At 43.2% G+C, this 21,390-nt stretch overlaps 1 protein-coding gene across 4 annotated transcripts in view; it reads left to right on the top strand.

Annotated features, from left to right (window-relative positions):
- Positions 1-20,906, top strand: part of Nfia (nuclear factor I A) — a 349,756-nt gene extending 328,850 nt beyond the window's left edge. For all 4 annotated transcript variants that reach the window (XM_085839176.1, XM_085839178.1, XM_085839177.1 and 1 more), the window contains one exon: positions 13,307-20,906. In XM_085839176.1, the coding sequence (XP_085695302.1) occupies positions 13,307-13,324 (18 nt within the window). In that variant the 3' untranslated portion in view covers positions 13,325-20,906. The remainder of the gene's footprint in view (positions 1-13,306) is intronic.
- The last annotated feature ends 484 nt before the right edge of the window (positions 20,907-21,390 follow it).

The raw sequence follows: 21,390 nt of genomic DNA, 5'->3' as shown, positions 1-21,390 counted from the left end.
CAAGCAGAAAGCACTCATGAACTATCAAACTGTTTTGTCTTCAAAGCAATTAGCTTCAGATTCTTCCCACCCACCATTTTGCAAGGGTTTCTTGGTGACATTGGCAGCTATGCTTAATGCCTTTTGTGGAGGAACCTTCAATGGCAATGGCCCATTGGCAATGGACAACAGACCAAAATTATTATTAGCGTTTATGAAAAATAAAGAAGAGAAACCAAAACCAAACACAGGAATGACTACATCTCACACATAGACTATTATCATCAGTTTGAGGATTGGGAGTAAGCCTTGGGTAGAGACTAAGATGCTCTTCAGAGCTATGAGCGCTGATGCCATCCCATAGGTACACCCCATAAGTACATGCCATAGGTACACCCCATAGGTACATCCCATAGGTATACCCCATAGGTACACCCCATAAGTACATGCCATAGGTACATGTCATAGGTACCCAAAGATAACCAGACTCAAACCCACTTTGGCACAACACAGAGTCTGCTTTACTTGTGTTCACATTACATAGAATAATCTTACAAATTTCATAGCAAAAGGTTTAACCTGAAGTATATTCAGTTTCAGATACTGAATATTTTTCAGCATGGAAGTAAACTGAGGCAGAGTAAAATGTAACATAGAGTGACTTTATGTGTCCTGTTGCTCTGCCAAACCAAGAAAAGTCCATCAACCAGCACATGAAAAGGAGATAGCTGTCTTTCTGCAGATGGAGAGGAACCATCTCCCCTTTTTCTTCAAAAGCAAGGCATCAGCTCTAATCCCCTGGACCTGCAAGGACAGTCATATGACAATGTTTCATACTTTGTTTCATTTCATCCTCATACCTACCACGCTAGCCAGGTCTTCTCAGTCTCCTCTCAACTGATGTGTAAAACCCATGATAGAGATGCCTGTGACTCTGCCCTAATCCACCCTGGCTCTATTTCCTCAGCCCCACGGCACACACACACACACACACACACACACACACACACACCAGCAATGATTCTTGAGCCATTTGTACAGTTTGTCATGGGACACCTTGGAGGGTACAGCTGCTGAACCTGGGAACCAGCAGTGTATAGTCTGGCTGGGTGGGGTCACATCTCAGGAAGAACTGTTCTGTGTGAAGAGATACCATGAGAGGACAGTCACTATCAGTGCTACTGGGTGCTGTACTCAGCTCCTGTCTTGATAAACTCTTATTCAGAGAGAAGACAAGAAACAGATTCCTTCATTCTCTGTCTCACACAGCAGTTTGTGAAGCCCAGAACCCTTGATTAGCAATGAGATAAGGGTCAATCTTGGTTAGACAGGAACCAGCTCTCTCCATCTTGCTTCCTAGGGAAAAACTTAGAATCTCAACTATAACTCTCCCTCTTAGGTGCTCATTTATTGGCTTGCAACTCCCAAGATATTGTTGACTCAAACACCTCTTGTGTGTGTGTGTGTGTTGTTGTTGTTGTTGTTGTTGTTGTTGTTTTGGTTTTTGGTTGTTGTTGTTTTTTGTTTTGGGGTGTTTTTTGAAAATATAAAATGAAATTTGGGGGTATGTGTGAGTGAAAACATTTTTCTAACAACACCTTTCAACTTCACTCACAAGATAGAAATAGTATTAAGACAACTCACATCTTCATTTCTGAAAAGAATAAATGTGTGCTGGTCAATTCCAAAAACAGCTGAGAAATGATTGCAGAAAACTTGAAGTCAAGGCTATGGAGTTCTAGAATATGCATCTAGAATCCATAACTCACCCTTGCTGAGATTGTAATTCACATGCCTAATAGGGAAAATTGGGAAGACCTAGTCTTTTGGTTCTGCATCGTTTCTCTCTTGTGGCCTGTAAGAGTAGTCTGCAGAAATGTTAATGGCAGCTAGAGTGCAGTGCTGCCAGGGGCCCTGAGAGGTCTGCTGTGCCTGAGAAAGCAGTCCAGATGCCAGCCTTAAAGCATTCCTTCACCAAACCTTGGAAACTAGCACACTGTGCCGGCAGAGTTCAGAGAGAACACATGTAAATGAGGCTGCGTTGTAAACTCTAGATGAGCAGTTTATTTAGTTTAAGCCTGAACTTGAACTCATAAATGCGTTCCTGCAGAACGATACAGGAAAGTTGATGTGGTTGAACAAGTCATATTTTGACCCAGACAGTTCGCTCTTTTAACAGTAAGAAAAATATTGAATTATTATTTTTAATTGGAGCATCTTCTAGAATAGCACAATTTGGCCTATCTGTGGGATGTTTGTAATTGCCAAGTCAGAATGAAAGCAGGTATACATCGTTTGAAGCTGCAGCCATTCTTGTGAAATAAACAATAGACTCTCCTCTTAGTATGGTAGCTTAACAGAGGCAAAAGACCCTTCAAAGATCTGGCAAACATATAATAGCCATGAACTCTGTATTATTTTTATTACTCAACAGCTCAGTGATAGTAGGTAGGTGTGTGTGTGAGCCCTCCGTGCTAGCACTGGACATGTGTTCTGAACTGCTCCTAAATTTCCATCGCTAATAGTTCACTACCAACTGGAACTTAGCCACAAAACCAAGTGAGTATAAGGTTGCTTGCGTGGCTGGTTCTATACAATACCTTTTTGAATCTGTCTTTGCTTAGGAGATGGACTATTCAGAAATCCTAGCTCAGAAGGTAAAAATAAATATTCTGTGCTAGGATGATATTTCTTCTCTCCAAGTCATTTCTCTTATCATATGTCTACCATGACCGAATCACTGCTAAGACCCCCTCAGGTTGACACTTGGGGCACACCTGTGAAGCCTGCACCTTGTATTCCAGCTCCATAGACAAGCTGCCTCTTTACAACTCCTGGAAATACTTAGGAACAAATGAATTGTTTGTAGTAATGAGTATTGTTTAGTTATAAATTTCATCTACACATTCAGAAGGAAATAAATGTAAACATGAAAGGCGTGTGCTGTTTCAGCATTAAGGGGAGAAAACTGCCACTGAAGTTGTAAACTTCCCCACGTGGTCCCATTTTACCAGTCACTTCTTAACAAAGGCAAGTTTTATTGTAAAACTCTAAATCCTGTCATCATCTCTGGAGGGAGAGATTTTCTGCAGAGGTGGACCAACTGATAATCCCTACTTCCCATCCACACTGGCTCGGGCATCCCTAATGATGGCTCACCTGTGAGGCCAATTTAGCTGTTTTGTGGGTTTTGGGGGGGGGGGCGAGTTTAGAGGTTTTTGTTGGTAGTGGTTTTGTTTTTTGTTTTTGTTTTTAACTTTATTAAGTTAGACTGGGCCCCTTGCATCCTGCAGTACTGGGGTGTTATTTGACAAGGTAGTGCTTACTCTAACCTTAACATGGAGCATGAATACTCTAATGCCTCACGAAAAAATGACTGCCACATTGTGGACAAGGAGATGATGATTCCTGGACCAGCGGAATCTAAAAAAAGAGGTGTCCTGGAAGGAGAAGACAGGTACAGGAATGACGATCTCACAGTGTAACCAGAGAAGTTTCCACCCCAGCCAGTCTGAGTTTTAGACCAGAGCCCCTGACCCCCAGATCTGCACCTGGTTGCGCTGCCCAGCCCTCCCAGTCTTTGTTCTCAAGAATTCAAAACCTGCAAAGCTAAGGCTTCCTCTGTGGTCTGCTCAGACTGCCTCTGTGCCTGCCTTGGGGCACTGTAGAAGCCTCCAGCTGCCTGGCAAAGGGGTTGTGGCTTCCTTCCCTCTTTCTTCTTCTTGTGGTGAGCCGAGGAGGAGGTAGAGGAGGGTTGGCTTGAATAGCCTCAGAGAGACTGGGGTCTTCTGAGATTCTTCTGTGGGCTTACCACAGGGAGAGAAATGCTGGGGGCAGAAGTAGGAAAACAGACCAGGAAGGAAAGAATAGAGACAGTGAGTAGAGGGCAAGGAAAGAGTAAGAAGCAAGCACTGTGTACAGGCCAGACAGGGGGCACCTGCTGGGCAGGAAATCCCCAAAATGGCTGAGGAGAGTGGAGCAAGCCTGTGATCCCAGGTTTGAAGGGGAATCTAGGCAGTAGGATCAGAAGTTAGGGGTCATCTTAGGCTGCATGGTGACTTCAAGGACAGCTTAAGTCACATGTAAGCCTGTCTTAAAACAACAACTATGTGTTCAAGGTGTAGCTGCTGTACAGTTTCAGAGGCCCAGGGGCTGAAGGGTGAGACCTGGAGGTTGTTCAGGGCAGGGGTAGATCTCCTGGCACTCTGCTGCAGAATGCCTGTGGGAGAAATCAGAAGTCACAGGGCTTCTGATTGTCATGTTCCTGTTCCCTTTCCTACCTACAGAGTGAGAATAGCAATCCTCGCTGTGGGTTTGCTATAAACCCCAGCCATGTTTGGGGAAACAGCGCTGGTAGAATGATTATTAAAATGGAGCCACGCTCTACTGAGCACCGACCTCCAATCCCCTGCCTATCTCTTCAAACAGAAAAGTTCCCTCCCTAGGCCACCGTTCAGCCAAGTGCAAATGTGACTGTCTACCCTTGTTAGACAGAGGCATTTAATAAAAATTGGAATCCAGTATGTAGAAAACATAGGTTTGTGTTGTGTTTTGTTTTGTTTTTGTTCATTTTGTAGCTCCTTAGGAAATCGTGTTCCTTTATCATTCCCACTCTACACAACTCTCTTCTTGGAAAAAGAAATCAAATGGGGGATAAAGGATACTTGATTGTGAAAATCAAAACTTACAAAGGGCTAGGGCCTGCCTTTTAAGACTAATAAAGAAAGCCTTCCTGTGTCTTAAGAGCAGACCTACTTTTTTATGACTAACTTCCCCTGTGGGAAAGGGTTTGTATATATCTAGGCATTAAAATACAACAATTAATGAAACGGGAAGAAAAATCATCTTTCGTTTTGCTTGTACGGAATAGAAGTGTTTGTGACTCGATGCTCCCTGGACTGTTGGTCTTTGTAGAATCGAAGCACAAAAGAGACCTGATCATTAGCACAGGTTCCAGGGAGAAAAACTCACCCTCAAAGCCCCCTACACACACATACGCACACACATGCGCACCCAAACGCACCACACGTTCTCCACCCCACCTTCACACCACATTTTCCAAGGCCAAGCTGTCGTGCCACCATCTCAGCTCCGCCCAACACATCCGGTACTGTCGCCCCAGCCCAGTACATAGGAACTCAGGACAATTTCATCGGGTTGTTGTCCCCTTAATCTCTACGCCGCACCTCAGATCTCGGGCAGCTTCCGTGGCACGGACTCACTTTAATGGATAGAATCTATTTTTCATGAAAAAGCAGGAAATAAGCTGTCTCTTTCATAAAAAGATTTACAAAATGTAATCATTGTTGAAATATTCCCTTTGAACTGCCGTGTCCACGGGGGTCTCCGGCTCCCAGAGGCCAGCTTCATTAGAGCCTCCCTCCTCCCAAGCGCTAGCTCCAGAAGGGCAGGTATGCTGGTGGGGCCTGCTTTGATGTCTTCGATGAATGAAAGAAAAGCACAATAAAAAAGAGCTGTTGATCAAGCATAAAATACTCTTTAAGCTGACAGAATAGCAGCGTTAACACACCCTAAGCTGCTTTTACTCCCCCCCCCTTTTCCTCACGTTTTCCTGTGCTTTGTGTACAGTGGGGGTTTGTGTTTTATAAAAAGTCTCTGATCTATGTAGTATGCCATTCACTAACAAAAACCAAAATAGGATTGTTTCTGTCCCACTTGGTTTCCTGACTACTCCCTGTCTCCCTCCCTCCCTATGCCCCCCATCCCGAGTCTGGAAGGCCTGCAGTTTAGCTGGTGCTTTTCAGGGGCTTGAGCCAATCCCTTTGTGTTGTAGGTTTCGCGGCTCTGAATTTAATACCACAATTAAAGACAGATTTTTTATTTTCTCAAGAACTTTCCCTTGCAACTAGGAGGAGGAGCTGGCACAGCGGCCACTCATAACTTAGAAAATTATATCATTTAATACAAGAAAATGCATGACTGAGGGACCACTTTCTTAGGAAATGGGTCTTCTTTAGGCCCAAGTGGATCCTTGGGCCAGCCATATTTAACAGTAAGAGAACCCAGAACCCGGTTTCCCGAACTCATTCCCAGTCAGGTACCTCATCAATCAGTAGTCAAGTATTACCGCATCCTCAATATTTTGGCTTCGTGGAGTCAAACAGTGAGGCTCTAAGGTGCCAGCAGCCATGCCTAAGATTATCTAGCTAGTCCACAGAATGCAGGTACCACTGTTCCTGTGAGATTGGACACCAGAGCCCAAGTGTGCACCAGGGGAAACAGCCCTCCAGTAGGTCTTCAGAGTAAACACAAATGGGACACAGGGCAGTTTTTAACAGGAAAGTCTTTGGTTTCATGGGGGTGAGAGTATCAGAGGAAATTATAAAGGGAGAATGAGAAGAGACTGGACTTAGTGGTAAGAGCAACACCAGGGTAAGCTGGGGTGGGGTGAGATATCAACCGTGGAACAGCCCGAAGGACTGGCTTGTGTATGCACTCTCAAAGTTTGTAGGTACTGGATAGTTTATTGGGTAAAACGATTAGTGTTTTCCCGTACTGAGGTTTGAACCAAAGCAGAGGTCTTGGCTGGGAGCAGCAGAGTCACTCTCCAGGGAGCAGTGGTTTGGACAAGTGCTGTGTATGTAGTAAGCAGGCACAAGGCCATGTTGCAAAACTATTGCACATGCTCCTGACGCAGTTGGCCACGGTTGGCCCCATTGCAACAGTTCTCACATCGGAGCTGCCTGGGGCAGCCATTAGAGACTTGTGCCTCTCTAGGGAGGGCGCCTGTCACTGCAGGAGGCCAAACCATGTGCTGGGAGCATGTATGTGGCCTAGCTGTACTATGGAGACCCATCTAAAATACGGTACTTCACTGAGGGTGCTGGTGCCTGGCCCTGGGAAACAGAATCCTACTTTCTTTTTTCCCTCTACTTAACCCAATCTATTCAACTTAGTCTATTCAGTACCTCCTCTCTCACCAACTGGGGCAAGACCGTGGGGATGCCATACCTGAGAACATGAGTAGCTTTCTTGTGAAGAAACAGGCTTTCACAGTCTCACCACCATAGTAACAGACAGAGCCTATGGGTAAAGACCCTAAGAAAGGTACCTCAGTTTAAAGGAACATCTGGCAAGGTGGCTCGTGAGCAGATAAAGCTACTTGCTACAGAGCCCAATGACCTGAGTTCAATCTCTGGATCCCACATGATAGCAAAAGAGAACCAACTCCTGCAAGGTGTCCTCTTACCTCCATAGCCCACTGAGGCACACACACACACACACACACACACACGTAATTTAATTTTTTAAAAAAGAAAAGGGGGTCATTTAATCTTAGACCTCAGGGACCAGCAAGTGTTAGCACAGCAAGGAAAAAGGCATAGCCTGTGCCCAGGACCCAGCAGGGAGGAAGCATTTGGCTTTGGGAGATCTGGAAGGAGTTTAACACACCACAAGTGGTGAGAAGATAAGGCTCTACAAAGGTAAGCGAGGCCACTCACGGCCCATTAATGTTTTAATAGTTTCCTGCACAATAAACAAGTCTTGGTTTAGAGTTATTGAAAACAGGCTTTCTTTAATTAACAAAATAAAATCAGACAAGAAAAATGGCTGTGGAGATCAAAGCCTGAGGCTGGCAATACCCATAACTAACACCTGTGTACAGCATGTCACCCTTTCCAGAAACTACTGCTGACCACTGTCATCCTCTCATGCCCAGGACTCCAGGGTCACCCAGCACAGAGCCCTATCTGTGTATGTGATGTCATACAACCCATCAGTAGAATTCAGTCTGGGCCTTTAGACATTTGGCCTCATCAGCTGAGTTTATCAAGATCCTTTGAGAAATCGTGAAGGACATAAAAGTCTAAACCAAGCCACTTCCTGCTGGACACTAAAGCTTCTAAAGGCAGATGCCACAGTTTCTTTACTCCCAACATTCCCAGACCCTCAAGTCCACGACACCAAGAAAACTGCAGCCCCTTGGTACTTACTGACCAAATGACTAATGACTCCCAAGTGGTTGATCCTAAAAGGAGAAACCAGGAATGCACGCAGAGGTCTGTCTACTCTTTCTGTGTCAGAGACAGGAGTGCCCCCTTCCCCCCACCCTGACCCCCCTCCTCCAGCTTTTGGCTGATTTGCCAAGGACAACTCATTTGTGCTAAATAGTAGGCTTAGTTCATGCAAACAAGAACAGGAAGCCAGAAATGACTAACTGACTGGATTCGTGTGGTCCAGCAGAGGTAGCATCATCCCCAGGAGGGACAATATAGTAGCTGCACTCAATGCAGACCTGCTTGCTGGGTCCCTTGTGTGGCTGGTAGAGAGTGGTGTGTTGGAGGGGGAGCTTCCTGTATTTTTGTGTTTCCGTTTATGTGTGTAAATGTCCTTAAATAACCCACCTTGCCTGGAGAGGAAAGCTAAGCGTCACACCCAGTTCTGGATTCCACATTAACAACCTCCTTCCGTGCAGAGTTAAACTTTGCCCCGGAGGGCCTTTTGTTCAACTTTTTAATTTGAAAAACAGATTTTGCTGTCACAGCCCAGCCTGCCCTCCACAGCATGCGCGCACGCGCGCGCACACACACACACACACACACACACACACCCTCTGTCTCTCTGTCTTTCTGTCTCTGTCTGTCTCTGTCTCTCTCTCTCCCAAAGTGAAATATCTCAAATCTACTTCTTTTCTGTTTTTAAAATGTATGCCCTGCCCGCTGAGTAGAAAGGGAGACTGTAAGAAAAAGTTTCGTGTGTTAGAATATTGGCTGTTGAGAAGGAAGGTGAGTCCCTTGACTTCATCTCCTGTCTCCAGTAGACTCTGGACCAACTCCATTTTGTAAGGCACAAGAGAAGGACCAGCCTGCCACTGTCACAGTGCCGGCTGCCATCTCAGCCCTCTTGTTTAGGATGCAGTGGGACGGAGGCTGTTTATGGTTCGTAAATCCTGACTACTGTGAGCATTCCAGAATCCCCACAGAATGGGGCTGGAACTTTCATGGAGCTGTAAATTAAGGGGCGGGAAGTGTGATAAAACTCCTAAGAGAACCGTGCTGCAATGGTTAAATGAAATTTTATAAGCACGTCGCTGGGCGCGGAGCTGTTTTGCATTACATGAGTTGAATACCTTAGAGACACCACATCTGCAGGCACTTTATTAAATCCTGAGTCAGCACTTTCCAACCTGATGAGATTACTTCTCCATCTGACCAGCAGAGAAGGAAAGCTGAGCTCTCGGACTGCAGATTTCTTTTGATGTTTCACCTTGAACACTGAAAGAGGACGGGTTCCCCCTCCCACCCCTGGTTCATCCCAAACTGTGGACATTGAGAATGTAACTGGCTAATTTCTTGAAACTAGAGCCTTTGAGGGAGTGTGGATTTATGGGCCACCAAATCAACTGTGGTTGAATGTTCCTGCTGGGGGAGGGGCAATAGATCAAAGCCCAGTGTTTACTGCCTCAATGTAAATGTATCAAGATAACATCCTCCGATGCAGTACTGTAATATTGCCACTCTCTGCAGATAAGGGACAGAGATTCCTTTGTAGTCACCTGGATACAGTAGGGCAGATTAAGGGCCTATAAAGTATGAAGGCAGAGGCCATATGAAACCCAAGCAGATGTCAGACGTGAGGATGATTTCCTGACTCTCCCTCCACAGATGAATTTTGCTTCACGTGTCAGTATTTTCCCACTGACTTGATTTAATCCAAGTATTCCCCAGTCTCGGATCCCTCTCATCTCACTCTCTGTTTTCCTGTCCCAAGAAGAAAGGTGCAGAATCATCCTTTAGTGAGTGCTCTCAGACTTGCTGTGTTTTCAAGTAACGAAATTAAAGGGAAATGCCACAGCAAAGGAGCCTTTCCTGCTATTGCCTTACCGGGCTGAGGCGATTCTCAGAAGTTTAGAGAAATCCAGGAGCACCTCTGTGTGGGCGGTTGTCACACCTGTCACCACCAGTGTCTTCAACTACAAACTGACAGATAGAAAACTTGGCAAAATGGAGTAATTTCTTATTGCTTCTCTACTATATTTCTGCAGATCATTTACTAAGAGACGTCATTCAAAAAAACAGAAAGAAAGAGAGAGAGAGAAAGAGAGAGAAAGAAGTTCGTGTGTGGCTCCCCCTAACTGACTTCCCATTCTGGAAGCCCTTGGTCAAGTAGCTGGGTTAATTGTCATAAAGATTAGTGAGTTGTTGAAATAAGTACTAATGGTCAAATTACAGGAATGAAAAGTGGGAGAATAGGTTTTGGTTTGGACCTGAAAGGGTTAATTAAGGTTTTTTCACGGGTTATTAAAGACCCCCAACCCCTGCCTTAGGAGTCATATTGACAGCCCACCACAGGGCAACTTGGCTCCTCTATTGACATGTTGCTGGTAGGAGCACAATAGCCTCAGTATCTGCAAATCATTGCTAAAATCATCTCAAGGAAAAAAAAAGTTCCCAAGCTTTAACATTAGACAAAAGCCCGGGAGTTGCAGTGTGCAGCTCAAAAACCCAGAGTCAGCAACTTCTATTGATTAAAAACTAACCTTTAAAGTAACTCTGAGAGCGTGTGGTTAGCATTTAAATTTAAACATGTCGTGAGTTGATTTGTGTTACTGAATACCAACTCAGAAGGAGTAACATTCACAGTGCGTTTTTTTTTCTTTCTTTCTTTCTTTTTTTTTTTTTTCTAACTCCCTTAAGCAGCTAAAGTATTTCATGAAATGTCAAAAGGGCAGAAAGAAAAAGGGGAGGGGCCAATGCGGGCCTCCTCGTTTTCTTTCCCAGGCAAATATTCACCCCCCAAAAGAAAAGTGTGGAGAGCGAAACACAATAATTAGTCCTTTGTCTAACTTTCTCAAATGCCAAAGAAAGACAGATTAATTAAATATACAACAGTGTTGGTTTTTGGAGCAGGGGTCTAGCTTGCTGGGTAGGTCATAAATTAGGCAGAATAAATACTTCAGTGTGTTTGCAGTGGGCCTGCTACGTCAGAGCCACTGGAAGGTTGGTGGGAGGAGAGTGGCGGGTTTCTTGCTAATGATAGTCACGTCTGGGTCTGTCTGGTTGCTAAGAGCAACCAGACATGATGTAACACCAGGATGAACTTGAACTTGGGGGACTTGAAAAGAGAACAATAGCCCAGAGCAATCAATAAAGCCTATTTCAGTGAAGGGTTACAGAGCTGCTCTGGGGTAACCTTGTGGGCGAGGCACACACTGAATAGTAAGATGTGTGAAGAAACTTTTTTTTTTTTTGCTTTGCTTTGCTTTGCTTTGCTTTGCTTTGCTTTGCTTTGCTTTGCTTTGCTTCGCTTCGCTTTGCTTTGCTTTGCTTTGCTTTGCTTTTTAGCAGAAGTACGTACAGGGCACTGCTGATTTTTGTAATGCCCTGAGTGCAGAAACTACGGGATGGAAAACTGCTCCCCCTGGTGACTCGCCAGGTCCCAGGCCTTTGCTTCAGGACTGCCACACTGAAGATGTCCAGAATTTCACAACTGCCTTAGAAAGCATGCAAACAGATTGGGAACAGCACTTACCACTCAGTTTGAGACTGTTCTGTATAAGAGCAGATATGGAAAGTGGATCTGTGTCAGAGATCGGGGGAAACTTAACACAGACACAGTTTGAGGTCTGCTTCCCTCCCCTTTCCTTCTTACTGATCTTTCTTTTGTCCACTTAGATTTAAGCCATGCATACTTGCCAGGGTGATTTCTTTTCCAGATATAAGCAGCTTTATTGGGTTCTCTGAAGCGCATGGTCAGAGAGTAAAATCTACAAGTCTACAGGATGAGTAGTTCTGTGGTTTGAGCTAGGAGGTTTTGTTTTGTTTTGTTTTGTTTTGTTTTGTTATAAGTGCCTTTGGAAATCAAAGGTACCTTGTGTGACCAGGAAATTTTACACCAACCTCCATGGAGCTATCACTTAGCTATTTATCCCTGGGATCAAAGGAGTCCCGACTTTCCCCTAATTGAATCTCCCCGACAAAAGTGAGCTTTAGCCCTCCCCTCCGGAATCAGTTCCGACTGGCTCAAACCCTGGTGATGTTTTCAATGCAGAACTCACAGCCTCGAAGCCGGTAGGTTTTCTGATGAAAATATTGAATTCTTCAGAATACTTAGAAGAAAGTTGGCACACACACACAAAAAGTCATACAATTTTAGCTTCATTTGAGTTTTGAGATTGGTCTATAGTTGCTCATTTTGTTAAGCGAACTCTCTGTGTTGACAAAGAATGTTTCTGAAAGGGACATAAGGCTGGCTCCACAGCTGGCAGAAAGCTCCAAGGGCACATTGAGTAGACAGAAACATGAACGAGGACTACAGTGGTCTCATGTCCCCATGAACACAATGGTGCTTTCTTCATAAGGTGCCATCTTATTTTATTATGTATCTTTTCTAAGAAAAGAATTTTAAATATATGCCATTGAAAGGATTTGCACCTGGCCGGGAGGTGGTGGCACACGCCTTTAATCCCAGCACTTGGGAGGCAGAGGCAGGTGGATTTCTGAGTTCAAGGCCAGCCTTGTCTACGAAGTGAGTTCCAGGACAGCCAGGGCTATACAGAGAAACCCTGTCTCGGAAAGAAAGAAAGAGAGAGAGAGAGAGAGAGAGAGAGAGAGAGAGAGAGAGAGAGAGAGAGAGAGAGAGAGAGAGAGAGAAAGGATTTGCACCCATCATGAGGAGCAAGGGGAGAGGCCAGTCTGACTTCCCACCCCACCCCCCACCTCCACCCCTCAGGTCACCAATGAGTTTTCCACCAGACCTTTCTGTTTTAACTGCTATCACGGGCCACCTACAGAATGTTGTGTTTGTACATTTAGTACCTGTCCTTAGCACTTACACCTCACTGAGAAATATATTGAGAAAGTCGTGGAAATAGCTATTTGCTACAGCCCCAAGCTCACCCTTCAGCCACTCCGTCCAATTTGCTTGTCTTTCTTGAGCCCTCCCAGGCATTAAGCTAGGTACTAATAAGATAGCCCGGTTCCTTGCCCTCTTCTAATTGGCTCACTACAGGGTTACAAAACCTGACTGTCATGTGACCAGAAAGACTTCACCTGGTAAGATATATGCAAAGCATTGGCAAAACCCACAAAGGCAATGAATTTTAATGTCAGAGGAATAAGATAAATTTCAGTGGCTTGGGATTTACTATCATCTGTCATTCCTCGACCACATGAACTCCCAAGGTAAATTCTGATCCCATGGTTAAAAGAGCAACTTTCAAAATAGTTTTACAATATTGAATGCTTTTTGTTTTTGTGCACTGGACCACTGTGGGCCTTGCTCATACTAGCCAAGAGCTACCCATGAGCCACTCCACCCAGCACTGCACCCGCATTTTAATTAGACTTTTCTTTTTGTCTTCCAGTCCTGGTACCTGGGATAAAAGTTGCAGCATCCCACCATCCTCCAGACAGACCACCTGACCCCTTCTCAACTCTGTAACATGGACGCAACCTCAACCCGGCGCAGTTACAACTTCACTGTCAGTGGAAGGGGAGCGAAACCAACTCGAATCAACTTATACATGGAAACAGCAAACATCGTGGTCAAACAGCAAAGGCCATAACTTTTCGGGATTCTTTCTTTTTTTTTTTTTTTCTTTTTTCTTTTCTTTTTTTGGTTTTTTTTTTTTTGGTTTTTTTTTTTTAATACTTTAGGGACTGTCGTAATTTCTCATATGGTGCTGGAAATGGTTGGGCTGTGTGACATTTGAAGTGTTTCAGTGGTGGCATGAGCAGTAGGTGAAGTGGCTGGTGAAGGATGAGCCTCGCTGGCGAACTTCCTGTGGTAACACTTGGGAGCCTGGCCTTTTCCCAGTATTTCCTGAATTTGCCCGTGCAGGTGTGTGACCCTCCCTGAGCATCTGGAGACACCTGGAGCATGAAATCTTTTGTAGTCGCTGAGATCTGTGATCTGTAACTTACAGGACACTCAAAGGGCAATGGGTTTTTTTTTGGGGGGGGTTGGTTTTTTTGTTTTTTTCTGTAACATATTAGGAAAAAAATGCAGTTAAGTTGATCTTTCTTTTAGTTTGGTTTGGTTCAGCAGTCAGCAGTTACATACATAACACAACCCGCAAGGACAGTGAATCCACTCCTGTTGCAGAGCAATTCCAAAAAGACGGCAAAGACTACTACTATCAGTTTGGTTGTTTTTTTTTTTTTTTAATTATTATTTTTTTTCTTAAGTTTTGAAATGCTGCACTTACATTTAAAAAAAAACATTTTTCAACAATTTCAACAATGACACAAAAATTCACATGGAAATGGGGAAGATGGTCTGTTTTGACAGAAACTGACAGGAATCAAAACAATCGAATTTTGAATTGAGTGAAGTGCAATTTCATTGGATAGCTAAGTATCTTTGTAAGATAGAGATTGTTGAAAATTCTATTTTTGTTTTTCAAGTCCTCCCACCCCAGGACTCTAAATTATTGGGGTAAAAAACAGCCTTGCAAGAAAAAGGGGAGCTATTTTTGCTTTTTATGTTTTTTATTGTTAAACTTGTATCCCTTTAAAAAAAACCGAAGGAAAATTTAAAAAAACAAAAAAATACAAAAAAAATACAAATCTAATGGTGCTTTTACCACAATATGTTAACTACATTAAATGCTAATTAATTATTTTCTGTTATCAAAGCACATAACTCAAATGAAATCATGGTATCTGTTAATTTTATAAGCTAGAAATCACTATAATGAATTATGCCAATTCTGAAAAATTTTACACATGTATGGCAACACCTGATCTATCGGTTATCCAACGCCTCATTGTACCAGACATTGTCCAGAAGTTTCAAAGACCCTTTGCAAACCCTGAACTGGGCTACGGGAAAATAACACGAATACTGATAAGGACACAACTATGTGTGCCCATTCAGATCAAAGTACTTGTTAGGGGAAAAAAAAAAAAAAAGTTCACACCCTCCTTCCCCCCAGATGTCTTGTATCTTATGTTTAAGGGAAAAAAAAAGACAAAAAAAAAGACAAAAAAAATCAAAAAGGAAAAAAAAAAGCAGAAACAAATAAACAAACAAACAAAAAAAATGCAAGTGATTTTTCTACCAGACAGCGAAGCACCCTTGCTTCCCATGCAATGTCACGGTTTCCTATACTATACATATATATGTGTTCTGGTCGGCAAGGCCTGCCGACCAGAGGAAGTCTCTCTGCATGTTCTAGTGTTAGGAACTAATTTTTATATAGCTAATGTAGGATAAAGTAGAGTGCATTAAGACAATATTGTAACCCCACTCTAGGCACTTGCCTTTAAACTGTCTCAGCCCTTCAGAAGGGCTCAACTACTGTCCTATACAATCAAGTGACTGAAATTCCCGGGAAGACACTTTGCTCCTCACCTAACCCCACCCCCACCCCCAAACGATGTTGTTTTGTTTTTATTTTTTTCCTTAATTTGCACGAAAACAGAAATTCCATATCAATGTGCCTTGCCCTGGATAGTGATTATTTGTGGAATTGTTGCACATGCTCCTCAATTGAAGGGGTTTTTTTCCCTACTCAAGCATTCGGAGACACTTTCTGTAAATGTTAACCTTTATGTCAGCCATCGTCAGTTTCAACATCGAGACCTAAATAGAAAGTTAGCTGTTCCGCAGACAGGCGTAGTCTTGAGTGTCCTGTGTGGTCAGTGGCAGTGCTATTCTGAGCTCTGTAGATGCTTACAACGTCAGTATTTGGGATGTCGCTGCATTTTTTTTTCAATTTATTTGGAGTCTTCCTTTATCCCTGCCCCCCCCCCAGATATATGAAAATATGCAATACCTGCTTATATCATGTAGAAAAGCTTAGCAAGTATTAATTTTTCTTTCTTTCTTTTTTTTTTATTTGACCAAAGTCAGTGCTGCACATGACGCAGTGGGTTTTAGGTGTCTGTCTTTGTATTTTCTGTGGTTTTTGATGCACGTGCGCAGGAAGGGCTCCTCTTAGAGAAGCAGCCAAACTGTGAAGCACTAAGCTGACCCTGCTTCAAGCAATTTTGTTTTTACAACTGTTCCTTTCACAAGCAAGCCTTAAAAAAAGAGAAAAAATAAAAAAAAAGACAACTTCCTTTCTCTTCAGACCCCCACACCCACTTTTCTTAGCAGACGGCAGTCAATCCACATTCAATAAAAAGTACATAATGCCCATTTTTATATGCACGTTTTTAAACTTCCAAGTTCTGAAAATTGTTTACTGGTTATCTCTATTTAAGGAAAAAAAATAAAATAAAACATTTTGGATTTTCATATGTGTCTGATAAGTGGTTGTATAGTCGTTTGGCGCTGTTGTATGGTGTGATTGTCAGTGTATGGTGTCACTTCCTATAGCCAGCAGCAGACTTTGCCTTCCCTATAGCACTTAGCTGGGCATTACTTTATTATGACATATGTGCACTAAAAAAAAAAAAAGGAGAAAGAAAAAAAAGAAAGAAAAAATAGCAGCTTTCAGTGCTTCACAGTGAAGGGAAAAAAGCCTAGACAAACATTTTGTCAGAACCTTGCAAAATGCCAAGGTATTACCAGTAAATTGGTTGTATATACAATAAAATTGCACCCTTTTTTTAAACAAAACAAACTAAGCAATAGTTTGGGCAGTTCTAGTTGTTTTTAGTGAGCATGTTGTAGTCTCGACTGCAAAGAGAGAATAAACTGCCCACTCAGAAGAAATGTAATTTGTATCGTTGTATAGTTTTATTGATCACACTGATTTATTCTACCCTATTTTATAATGCAGGACTTTTGTAATGTTGTCTAAATGAGGAAAAATTTCTGTCAAATTAGCCTAGTGAAATTTCTGATTGTTCCTTACAAAGGCAGCGTTCATAGATAGCATTGCTTCTTCTTCCTCCTCCACCTCCTTGTGGGAACGGGATTAAGTTTAAAACTTTCCCGTTTCTCTTTTTGTTCGGTTGGTTTGGGTTTTTTTTTCCTATTTTTAAAGTATTTAAATGCAATTATTTTTCTGCCAATGGTATAGCATATGCCTATGCTTGAGAAGTGTAGGTCTACTGAAGAACCATTACAAATGGACGTTAGAGGTGTGCTGTACTTTTGAAGGTATTTTGTTGTATTAGGTTTAATGAAGCTAAAAGTAGGGAACTCTGAACAGATTTGCAGGAGGAAAAAAAATGTTTTTAAAGGCTCTCAACCACTGTGGAGGCAGCATAGGGTGACAGCAAACGAGGGTTAAGTAGTCAATTCAATAGTTCTGGTCTGCTCATGCTTCATTGTCAAGAAAGCAGCAGGAAACTGTACTTCAGTTGTCATCAAGCAGGAAGCAAAGGCAATACCAACCAAGGCAGTTTAGGGCAAGAGCTGAGCCAAGGTGCTTGAGGAAGGCTTTGTTACAGGAGTATAGAGACAGACAGCCCCAAGAGCTGTCAGCATTGGAAGACCCAGACTTGATTCTGAGACATGTTGAATTGCTTTTTTCTCTCCCATCAAATGGCATTAACACGATTGGCAAAGATGGTCCCTCAAATGGCTCCTCCCCACCCCCATTTTTTGTCTTTGGGAACTGAAGTCAGAGGTACCACAAGACTAACTCTCAGCATTTTTCCAATAAATGTTCTCCCTTGGCCCCTCTCCTGGCCACCACAAAGCTCCTTTTCTAAACTGTCCTGGGCAGAAGTCTTCTCTGGTGCCCTTCTCCCATCCTCCAGCCCTTCTCTTCCCACTGAGGTTGTCTCTTTACTGCCTGGCATGACATCTAGAAGCTCACTGCCTACGCAGGGCTCACTCCCCACCATCCGGATGGCCTCCCACAGGCCCTCCAGCCTCAATCCTCCGTGCTTCCTTTTTTCCTTTCCCAACAGTCCAAGAGCGCAGGATCCAACTTTCTAGTCACGCTGTGCTATATTCAGTCAGCCCACAAGAATATGCAAACTCCATCTCAAAACTACTGTCTTTCACCTTCCCAAATCTCTATCCTCGTGTGCTTCAAGCTCTACAACAACCATATCATGAGGTATTTGCAAAGGAAAACATTTTCTCCCGTGATTTGTTTTTTGTTGTTATTGTTGTTGGGTTGGGGATTTTTGTTTGTTTCGTTGTTTGGTTTTGATGGGGACTGGTCTTTAAGACTGTCATTTGATATTTTTTTACATCAGAATTTATCCCACAGTCCCCCGTCTCTCCCCCCTCCTTCCCTCCCTGTCTCCTTCTCTCTTTCTCTCTGTCTGTCTGTCTCTCTGGTTTTCCTTTGCTTCTTCTTCCCTTCTGGTTTCTGGTAGCAGGCCTCCATTGAACTGTTGTAAAACACAAGACGTGTGGTCAATAAGGAGAGTTGGGGTGGTGCCTTCTAGCCTGCCCGCCAGTCCATCCTAGACACTCCCAGAGGCTGCTAGCTCTGCCCCTCTGGCATGGCTTTCCTTTCCCATCGCCTTCGGAGGCCATTTTGTCTTGAAGTCAATGCATGCTCGTGCTGTTCGACAGTAACCTACTCTGCCTTCTCCACCTCCGAGGCTGTGCATTCATCCAATTAGTGTCATGAATGTTTCCCCTTTATTTTTTCCAATAAAACAAAAAGCAGTGGGATGAAAATTGCTTTGATATATAGCAGGTATATTGAAGCTATTCCATAGCACTTAACTGTAGTGAATACTGTGTCACCAGTTCTGAAATCAATTTAATGTTTAATGCAAATCCATTACATGGTGCTATTACAGGCTGACAAAATGATTCACAGGAATGTGACACCTCGGGCTCAGTTCACTCTGCTTCCCAACAGCGTAAATGCATAGCAGTGTTTACCTGCATGAGAACTATGCACTAATCTATCTGAAGAAGAAAAAAAAACTATATCAACTTTGGTATCTACTTTCCGTTTACTTCAATCCTTGCCTTTTTGGTCATTGTTATAATGCCAGCTTTAGGACAGAAAGAATTATAAGAAAACCAGCATAATACCTGATATATTAAAATGTAGTGCCTGTGAAACCTGTATTATACTGCTCTTCTGAAGTAAGACTTTTCTACACCGGTAGCCTTCGCTGTCTGTCAGTCAGGACCTCTGGTATAGGTGATGTAAAATAACCGTACAATATTATGCATGCTATCCCATAATGCTTAGTGACTGTATGATATTACTCAGAGTTCTGTTAGACTTTTTTTCTGCCTCGGTTCTTATCAGCTAGGTTTGAGGTATTTCACTGAGAACGTGAACTCGGTCTTCCTTCCAGCTGTCGTCAGGATCTTGGAGGTGTACACTTACTTAAATTCAGTATTACTTGTGTGTGTTTTCATTTTTTTGTTGTTGTTTTTTGTTTTTGTTTTGTTTTTTGTTTTGTTTTGTTTTCTTTTGTTTCTCCTAAGGGACAAGCATGGGTGTTTGATTTTAGAAATCAATATCTGGTGAGATTTTTGTCTCAAAACTACCATTTGAATTTCAAGAACTCTGCTGCAAAACCACTCTGAGAATGTTTCCAAGTGAGAGTCACTTTCTTGACCCTCGAGAGAAGCTAGACGACACGGAAGAACCTTAATGGACAGTGTACCCATGCTTGATCTGTCTCACACCAGACTTCCTCGTAGTAAAAAGAAAAACAAAACAAAACAAAAGAACTTTAAGAAATCACGTAGCTATTTAGTTACATGCACAGATGCAATATTTTCTTCAAAAATATAACTCTGTACAAACTTTGGGCCCGATTCATAAGAAAGAAGTTTGCTATTAACACGGGATTTTAAAAAATATGCTTGCTCTCTCTCTCTCTCTCTCTCTCTCTCTCTCTCTCTCTCTCTCTAAATTTGGACCTATTTGCTTCCCAAATTGAATATTTCCTTTGTTTAACCCCCCCCCACTAGCGCCCATCTGCCTTTCATTCTCCCAAAGGTTGCATTAAGGATGTTGGAGGGATCCTATATGGGGACTAGATCCCAGTAAGGCTCACAAGGCTAAGGGGAACTTAAGTATGGGATACAGCACATGGATGCACCCTCTGTGTGTCAGGCATCCTACATGTGGACTCACTGTGCTGTTTGGACTGAAACACTAACTGTGTAAAATGTGTCTGGACCACAAGAGGATACAGGAGAAGTGCTACCTCTGATCTAACTAGAGCAAGCTCATGGCAGAAAGTATCACAAACTTTAAAATGTGAAGATTCCTGTCTCTCCCGTGGTTTCAAAGGCAAGTGGTGTCTGAGAAACAGAGCATCCTTCCTGCCGTTCAACGCTCAGCTTTTCCAAAAGCCTAAAGCTTGTTTTCTCTTTGCTTTGACTGCAAATTGTACTGCTCTTGTTTTTTAATTTTTTTCTTGGTCATGGTCTGTAAATTTGCTTTTTTTCTTTTTTAACCTGTTATTGTCCACTAAAGGTCTTAGACGTCTGGCCATGTCAGAATGCAGTAAGGGGGCTGCCAGCTCTCTTCTCCCTCAGACCATTGTCTCTCCGCTGAACTCGGCTGCCTCGCCACCGAGGTGCCAGCCAGGCTAGAGGAGTGCCAGCAGGTCCCAGTAGGTCCTTAGGAAGGCTGTCAAGGCCCAGTCCATGGTTCCTTCTCTGCTTCTCCTACATACCTTTCCCATCACACATGAAAAAAGAAAAAACAAGTCTGCTCAGAGTGCCTCTGGTTTCTTTTCAAATTGTGGGGGGAAGGATTAAAAACTTCAAATGATGGAAAAAGAGATCTCTTGTGAAACGAAACGCCCCGTGTTAATAACTTGGTCTGAAATTGTTTTTATGAGCCGGGCCCCCTGTGCCTCTAGCATATGTGTATTGACTCTCATAGTTACCCTTTTCGTTTACTGTGTTCTGTGAAAACTTGTAATTGGTTGAGAATCACTGTGGGCGTCCATTCTTATCAACTAAATCTCCACAGGGTTTTTGTGCTGGTGTGGATTAGTTTAACTCTTGTATTCAACCGTTAGTGCTACCACCTTCTCACATTACAATACAATTACTGGAAGCAAGTACTGCATTTCCTATGCAACAAAAAAGGAAAAATAAAAAAAAAATTGCTAATGCTACGGAAGTCGTGTCCTCTTTTGCTGTGTACACAATGCCTGGGGTGAGTAAGCTGTGTTGTGGGCTGGTGCTTTCCCCAAAAGTCAGGCTTTCTGCGTTCACCTTGACAGATTCTAGGTGCATAGGGTCTTTCACAGGGTTCCAAGGAGAGTGTTGTTGGCCTTCTACCTGCCTGGACCAATGCAACCTTGCAGATCCCACCTGGAGCTTCCTGTGTGTCTGCTATGCTTGCCTGTGTGATCTGTTTTTTGCTATGGGAGTCAGGAAGTGGATCCCAAGAGGGGAGGGGATCCAAATGGCCCTGGACTATATAACTAGAGAGCACAGCCACCAGCCATGGATCCCGAGAGATACAAGGAGACAGGATCAGGAACTAAGGGTAGAATACACATGGCTAATACTTGTATCATTTTGGGGTATACAGGCACGCACCATCAGAGAGGAAATACTACATGGCTGGTACTAGGAGCTCTAGGAGAAGATGAA

The sequence above is a fragment of the Mus caroli genome, unplaced genomic scaffold (assembly GCF_978045245.1).
Source record: "Mus caroli unplaced genomic scaffold, Mus_caroli_1 scaffold_6, whole genome shotgun sequence".
Lineage (NCBI taxonomy): Eukaryota > Metazoa > Chordata > Mammalia > Rodentia > Muridae > Mus > Mus caroli.
Note: the sequence above shows the minus strand (reverse complement) of the source record. Positions and strands in the feature narration are given on the sequence as shown.